At 61.2% G+C, this 7,225-nt stretch overlaps 1 protein-coding gene across 3 annotated transcripts; it reads right to left on the bottom strand.

Annotated features, from left to right (window-relative positions):
* Nucleotides 1–571: 571 nt before the first annotated feature.
* On the bottom strand, nucleotides 572–7,061 carry LOC138164858 (quinone oxidoreductase-like). 3 transcript variants are annotated; one of them, XM_069092777.1, is made up of 8 exons: nucleotides 6,506–6,794; nucleotides 5,609–5,761; nucleotides 4,415–4,578; nucleotides 3,863–3,914; nucleotides 1,631–1,780; nucleotides 1,336–1,437; nucleotides 1,139–1,234; nucleotides 572–867 (listed from the first exon to the last, which is right to left on the bottom strand). In XM_069092777.1, exons 1-8 carry the CDS (start codon nucleotides 6,614–6,616, stop codon nucleotides 703–705), a joined length of 993 nt encoding a protein of 330 aa, XP_068948878.1. In that variant the 5' UTR covers nucleotides 6,617–6,794; the 3' UTR covers nucleotides 572–702. The 3 variants fall into 3 exon arrangements, with proteins under 3 accessions (XP_068948878.1, XP_068948880.1, XP_068948879.1); XM_069092778.1 differs by having other exon boundaries at nucleotides 777–895; nucleotides 6,506–6,808; XM_069092779.1 differs by lacking the exon at nucleotides 5,609–5,761 and having other exon boundaries at nucleotides 6,506–7,061.
* Between the last annotated feature and the right edge of the window lie 164 nt (nucleotides 7,062–7,225).

Raw genomic sequence — 7,225 nt, 5'->3', positions numbered from 1 at the left:
TAATTCTAATTTTCAGCTAGTCCGATGGTTCTTCTGCCACTTGTCCTCAATCTGTTCTCCAGATTACTTGTTTTGTCAGACGAGATGTTCCGCATTCTCTTCTATGTTTTATTCTTCAGACCCAGTTTCACTGTTTCTCGTGGCTTCCCCTCCCCTTTTACTTCTTGCAGGTCTCTCTCTCTTTCTGGCAGAGGTGTTTCCTGCAAGCACATCAGGCCCTGGGTGCAGGGCAGCGGTCTTACAGAAGAGGAAGCTGACCACAAATACCTGCAGAGGAGAGCCTGCCCAACACACTGCTGAGCAGTCATGTGGCTGCTTTTTTAAAAATAATCATCAGCCTCCTTCTCGCACGTTCGGGCCTGTTTTTCTGGCTGCCCTCCACTCTGGCCTCTCTCCCTTTGCCCTGGCCGCTGGAAGCCCTCCCCCCCCCCTTTGGTCTGAAGCAAAGATCCAGACTAGGCCCAGGGACTTGTGGGGTCGGGAGGCCGTCCACGTGGCCTTGCCCGCTTGATGTGGCTAAGGATCCTCCCCACACCCCCCCCCAGAGCAGTACAAACACACTGAGAACCACTGTTAATTAATCTACTTTATTGAGGAGGCTGACAGTGACACAGCAGAGACAGTCCGGATGGGCACGGGGCGGAGGAGGCGCGATGCCACGCCGATGCCCGATGCCCACGGGCTCAGAATGGGCGGGCCGCCTCAGTTCACGAGCAGAATCATCTTCCCATAAGCCCCCTGGCTCTTGATGATGTCTTCGTGGGCCTGTGCGGCGTGCTCCAGCGGGTAGGAAGGCCCGACCACGGGCTGCAGCCAGCCCGTCTCGATGCCCGCCAGCAGTGCAGCCAAGGACTGCAGAAAGTCATCCTGCAGGACACAAAGGAACACTGGAGCCCTGAAGACCCCCAGATCCTGGGTGTAGGGGTGCAGACCTGCTTTAAACAGCCTCTGTCCGGGCCCACGGATGCCGATAACTTGCTGCCCCTCTGCCCAGGTGCCAGCATAACCCAGGGGATCTGATATATTTTGGGAAGGCAGGATGCACAGGCTTCCTCTGCAGAGCACCTACCCTGGGCCAGTGCAGAGGAGGGCCTGAGAGACCCCTTTGGGGAACACATGGAAAGTGCTGGGCGCTCACCTTGGGGGAGGAATATAAGGAGACCCCAATGATGCTGGTTTCCTTCTTCATCGTGTCCCGAGGGTTTATTTCTATGGGGCCCCTGGAGCCAACGATCTGGGAAACAGACAGGGGCTCGCATGAGCAGGGGGGCTCTGCAGGAGGCCGGGGGGGGGGTGAGGCTAGAACCGTGTCCTCCAAGGATCCCAAGTACTCACTATGACCCTGCCTCTGTAGGAGAGGAGCTGCAAGTCATTGTGGAGGTTGATGTTGGACAGCATTTCAATGATCACGTTCACTCCATTCTCCCCAACGTACTCCTACATCACAACACACGTGCCCTCATCAGCAACGCGCCCCAGACTGGAGGGAAGGCCTGGGGCTGGAAGGTGAGGACGTGCTGCGCACAGGGCCTGGCCCACAGCAGGGGTTACACCGCTGCACCTACTAAGCGTTAGTGCTAGGACACAGGGGGAGCCAGACAGCCCCCGGCCCCCTCCCCACACCACCCACCTTGATTTTATCCACATAGTCAGGCTCCCGGTGATTGAAGACCTTGTGGGCTCCGTTCTTCAGAACGACTTTTCTCCCCTGCTCTGTGCCCGCTGTGCCCAGAACCTTGAGGCCATAAGCCCTGGCGATCTGGCAGGCCGCTATGCCAACCTTGGGGACAAAGGACATTTGAGTTTCTTTGGTTTGGCTTCCTTACTCCCTATGTGATGCCCGTCCTCTGAGGGCTCACGGTCAAGTGGCTTCTGCACAAGAAGCAGGCCAAGGGAAGTGGCCAACACAGGCTCCAGGGACATCTAGACTGGGGCTGATACCAGGCTGGACCCACCAAGAACCTCTTGGGGACCCTGCACTGGGAGCTTCAGTCCCCACACACCCGGGGCGGTGGCAAAGGTTCGACCCTGTGCTCCAGGCTGAGCCTCTGATCCGAAACTGTTCTTTTATAGTTCAGGAAACTGAGGTCTGGGAAACGCAGGGTCTTCTGCAGGTAGCCCATGTGGTGAACCTCGGGGCACAATCTGCACACGGGACCCAGACTCCAGATCAGGGGTCCTCACACTTGCTGAGGACCCACAGGTATAATCTCTACTCTTGATCTTCTGAAGGTGCAGGGGGCAGCTTTCTCTGGCTCCAGTTCACCCTGATTTGACCATCCCAGCCTGGGGCCCCTCTCCTGTCCTGCCCTTGCTGGGCAGCCACATCGAGTGGGGAGCGCTCACTGAGGGATACAAGCACAGGCAGCCCAGGGCTAAGTCCCAACATCAGCCCACAGACAGACAGCCTAGCCGGGCACCCCGGGCCGGGCCTACCCCAGCCTCTCTCGCTGATGCTGTCACGGGAGCTAACCGACACTAATTCAGCTCAGACATGGTGGCCGGGCCTGCCTTTTAACTCTGCTGCTCAGCGGCCAGGTCTTCTACGAGGGGCCGGGGGAACAGCACTTGTGCCATGCTCCTTCCTCCGCTTGCCGCTCAGATTTGTAATTTATGCAGCAAATGCCAAGGTGAGTGAGCACCAGAGCTGAGCGGGGCTGCTGGACGGGCTTTGGCCAGTCACAGGCATATTGAATTCACCTTCAATCAGCCCACACCGGGGTCAGAGAAGGGGCGCTCTCCATGAAGCCATCCATCAAACAAACCCGTTAAGCCTCCCCAGCCGCCGGGGCCTCCCACAGGGGAAGCTGTCTCCCCTTTTCTTGGGGCCCCCAGTTCAGGAGCAGCAGAGACTGAAAGCCAACGGTCTCTGAGCAGCCTGATCCCTGGGGCTACAGGGATACCCGGCTAAGCTCCTTAGGCAGCAGACTGGGCCCTGCAGGCACTGCCCAGTCACCCTGTGGGGAGGCACACAATTCCTGGCCCAGGGTTATTAGCACGGTGTAGGGAAGGCGATGCCCAAGCCAAGTGAGTGAGGGCCCCCCGGCCTCCTATCTGCAGATGCTAAGTCTGGTCTCCCAGATTCTGGAAGGTGGGGGGCTCCTTCGACAAGGTGGGGACAGCAGGGCTCCTGGGGCTCCTGCTCCAAGGAGCACCCCCGAGTCCAAGCACCGTAAGGCAGCTGGCCAGTGGCGGGGAGCCCATACCCTCGGGAGAGCCACGATGGCTCAGCGGGCGGGCCAGGAAGTGAACATGCCAGAAGGTGCTGGGAACTCTTGAGGGCCAAGCCTGAAGGGCCCTCAGAGGCCAGGAGGGAGCCCCCCAGAAAAGCCCCTTCCTGGAGGGTCTAGGCTCCCCGGGGCACAGAAAGGTCAGGGCCTTGGCCAGGGTCACACGGCCAGGCCAGAGGCAGGGAGCAAGCCTGGCGCGGCAGGGCCCCATCTGCCACTAACACCCGCGGACGCCTCAGCCAGCGCGGTTTAAAAAATCAAGGTTATCTTTCTATGTGAACGTCAGTCTGTTCTTCCTCTCACTGCCTCCCTCCACGGATTAAACGGGCAGCCCAAGGCCCACCTCTCCACATCGGCCATAGCCACGGAGTCTACCGCACATCCAACAGTCCTCTGAGCAGGGAAGAGGCACGATGGGAGACCCCAAGGCCTCGGGGATCAGAGGAAGGTGCCAGGCCCAGGCTCGCACCCTGGGAGAATCTGTGCCAGAGCTCGACCTGGGTGTGGGGGTTTCCCACTCCACCACCCACCTTCTCAGGCCCATGGACAAAGGCTAGGCGTGGTCCTTCTGACCCCTGTGGCATGAGCCAGTAGCCAGCACACCACCGCAACACCCTCCTGAGAATACTTACCCCTCCGCTGGCCCCGTGAATGAGGACGCTCTCTCCAGGCTTGGCCTGGGCACTGGAATAGAGAGCACAGCCACGATGACCACCCTGCTGGGCCTCAGGCTGGTCCCCTTCCCCAGGCATGCAGCCCAATGACCATCCCAGGGCTGGTTGGGAAGGCCAGGCCACGGTGCCGGAGAGGCCTGGAGCAGGGCACTGCCTGATGTCCAGTCCTAGGGCTCTAAGAGGGGCCACAGACTCACAGGCAGCAGGGGTCAGAGGCAGGACCTGAACCCAGGTCTGCCGGCTCTGAATCGTTTCAGCTGTGCAGCCAGGCATCTCAGCCGTGGCTGCAGCACAAAGACTGGGGGGTCCTGCCCCCCAAGCCCAGGGCCTGGCCCTCTGGGGATGGCCCAAGAACTCTGATCCAGACCAGGGAAGAATGCCACCTGTGGCCTCCCCAGGCCTGGGTCTGAATCCTGGCCAACATGGTGTGGGGGTGGGGTGAACAGCCAGGTTCTCCCCCTGCCCCAGGGCTGCACGCCAGCCCCGCCCCGCCCCGCCCCCAGTCCTCACCTGTGTATCAGAGCACGGAAGGCTGTGAAGTAGGGGATCCCAATGGAGGCACCCTGACCAAAGTCCAGACTCTCATGCAGCGGGAAGACAGCGTGCTCGTGGGCAATGGTGTACTCGGCATAGCCCCCCGTGACCGTTTTGGTGGTGAAAACCCTGTCTCCTTTCTGTTGGAAAAGACAAAGGGGCAGAAGGCGTGAGGGATGTGGGCGGCAGTGCCCTTCCCAGATGGGGGGCAGATGAGGGCACCCCGGGCACAGCACAGGGGGTGGGGAGCGCGAGCCGGGAGAGGATGGCTCTGGTCCTTGTCCTGTTTATCTTTCAAAGGCGGGGGATGAAGGCCCAAGCTTGAAGCCGAGGACAGGCTGGCCCTTTCAGTAGTGGGGGACTGGAGTGTCCAGTGACCTTCCCGGGGTGGCCCAGAGGCAGTCTCTGAACCTGGGTCATGAGGGCCAGCTCTTTCTCTACCCCCCACACCCAGAAGCACCCTCAGCCAAACGTGCCTTCCTAAGGCGCCAAGGGCTCCCTTGCTCAAAGACTGCCCAGTGGCTGAATCACAGGCAGATGCCATCCAGTCCAACTGGACCCTCCGCTGGACGCTCCGTCATGCACACAGGAGGGGCAGAATGAAGGTACTGACCTCCCTCCCCCATCTACTACCCCGGGAGTTCCCTAAACCAATGACTGATCACAGATGCCATGCCCACTGCTGGAGATACCAGGACGGGACCTGCCGCTCTGTGAGGACGGAGACTGCTTCCCTGAAGAGAGGACAGCCCCCTCGGACAGAGCGGGGCCTGCTGAAGCGCCCCCACCCCTGCCCTTCTCAGCATCACTGAGCACAGAGAGGACAGCAGAGGAAACCGAGGGTTGGACAAGGAGAGCTGTCGCTTCCCCACCAAACTTTCCATGGGTCTCTGGGAGCCCCCACCCCATCCCAGCCCCGCCAACCCGCCCCCAGCCCCCCTCAGGGCCCCCCCCCTGCCAGAAAGCTCTGGAGGGCAAGAGTGGCCAGTCTGTGCTTTGGCGCGGGCCCCATAAGTGGCTGGCGGGGGGGCCTCTGAGCTGTGCCCAGGGGCGTGAGGCTGTCCCTATCTAGCACTGGGATACCCTGGCTGGACAAGGGGAGTCTTGGGAAACCGAGGGGGGCAAAGGCATCTGGAGAAAACGAAACGGAGGAAACGCACAGGCCGCTACCTTCAAGTTCCCCACGTGCTTCCCCACGGCTTCCACAACCCCTGCCACGTCTGTGCCAGGCGTGTACGGCAGAGTTGGGGTGCGGCTGTAGGTCCCAGAGCGGATATAAGTCTCCACTGGGTTGACCCCACACGCGTGGACTTTGATCAGGACCTGCGGGGCAGCAGAGAGCCTTCATCCAGGGCGGTGATGTGGACACGACCACCTCCACACCAGAACCGTAAATCGGCGGTGTGGCTTCAGAAACCACCGCGGGCAGGACCGAACCACAGGCCTCACCCAGCTTCCAAGTCCTCCAGTGGGGGGAGCTGTGAGGGAGCAGCCCCAGCCCCTCCTTGGTGACCAGGGGCGAAGGCCTCTGCTCCCTGGTGATGGGGGTGGGGAGGGTCTCTGCTCCCTGGTGATCAAGGGTGAGGATCTCTGCTCCCCAGTGACTATGGGGTGAGGGTATCTGCTTCCTGGTGACTATGGGGTGAGGGTCTTTGCTCCCCGTTGACTATGGGGTGAAGGTCTCTGCTCCCCGGTGACTATGGGGTGAGGGTCTCTGCTCTCTGGTGATCGGGGGCATCTCTGCTCCCCTGTACAGCCCCAGCCCCTCCCTGGTGACCAGGGGCGAAGGCCTCTGCTCCCTGGTGATGGGGGGGAGGGTCTCTGCTCCCTGGTGACCAAGGGGTAAGGGTCTCTGCTCCCTGGTGACTATGGGGTGAGGGTCTCTGCTTCCTGGTGACGATGGGGTGAGGGTCTCTGCTCCCCAGTGACTATGGGGGGAGGGTCTCTGCTCTTGGTGATGGGGGGGAGGGTCTCTGCTCTCTGGTGCAGCCCCAGCCGCTCCCTGGTGACTGGAGGCTCTGGGCTCCTGGCTCTCTCCCCCTGCCCGGATGGCCTCTAACATCTTACCTGATTCTCCTCTGGCTCAGGCACGGGGATGTCCTTCTGCAGCTTCAGCACATCTGGCCCGCCAAACTCAAAGACCCGAATGGCCCTCATCACCTTGTTCCGGGAGGCCATGGTGGTCTTGGGGGAGAGTCCACAGTCAGACGCTGTGTCCTGTGCCCAAGCCCCTCTGGGAGGGGCTCATCACTTCAAGCACAGATGCCCATCAGCTCCTACGCCTCCCCCTACAAAGCCCTGGGCTATAAGGGAGGACCCTTAGGGTGAGGCAATGACCTCCTCTGGAAAGCAGCCAGGCAGGATGAGAAGAGCCTGGAGGGGCAGGAAGCCCTGCCAGGCCAGCCCATCTTCAGGCTGTGCTGGACTTGGGGCTGAGGGCATGTGCAAACATAAGGTGCCACTGAATACAATGACCACAAGCATCCCTCCCCTGCCCTGGCACCCTGGTCCTGGGAGGGAGGGGTTCCTAGGAGCCCTACTTTACAGATGGGGACACTGAGGCCCAGACCACTCAAGTAACCCGAGCAGGGTCACCCCACGAGAGCGTATCTGGGGCCAGACTGGACCTGGCCTCTTCCTGGCTCCAGGTCCTGCCCCGGCCTTGGTCCCTCCATGACCCTCCATGTTCTCCTTGTCCTACAGGGGGCAGGGATGTGAGCCCCCCGCCCCTGGGGCCTCGTCTCCTGCCGAGCCTGCGGCACAATGGGACCTGGTCACCAGGCCCAC

Source organism: Petaurus breviceps, unplaced genomic scaffold, assembly GCF_028583685.1.
Source record: "Petaurus breviceps papuanus isolate PSGF00001 unplaced genomic scaffold, PetGlider_PUasm1.0 207, whole genome shotgun sequence".
In the NCBI taxonomy this organism is placed as follows: domain Eukaryota; kingdom Metazoa; phylum Chordata; class Mammalia; order Diprotodontia; family Petauridae; genus Petaurus; species Petaurus breviceps.
The sequence above is the reverse complement of the archived record's forward strand: the minus strand, read 5'-3'. Positions and strand labels throughout refer to the sequence as shown.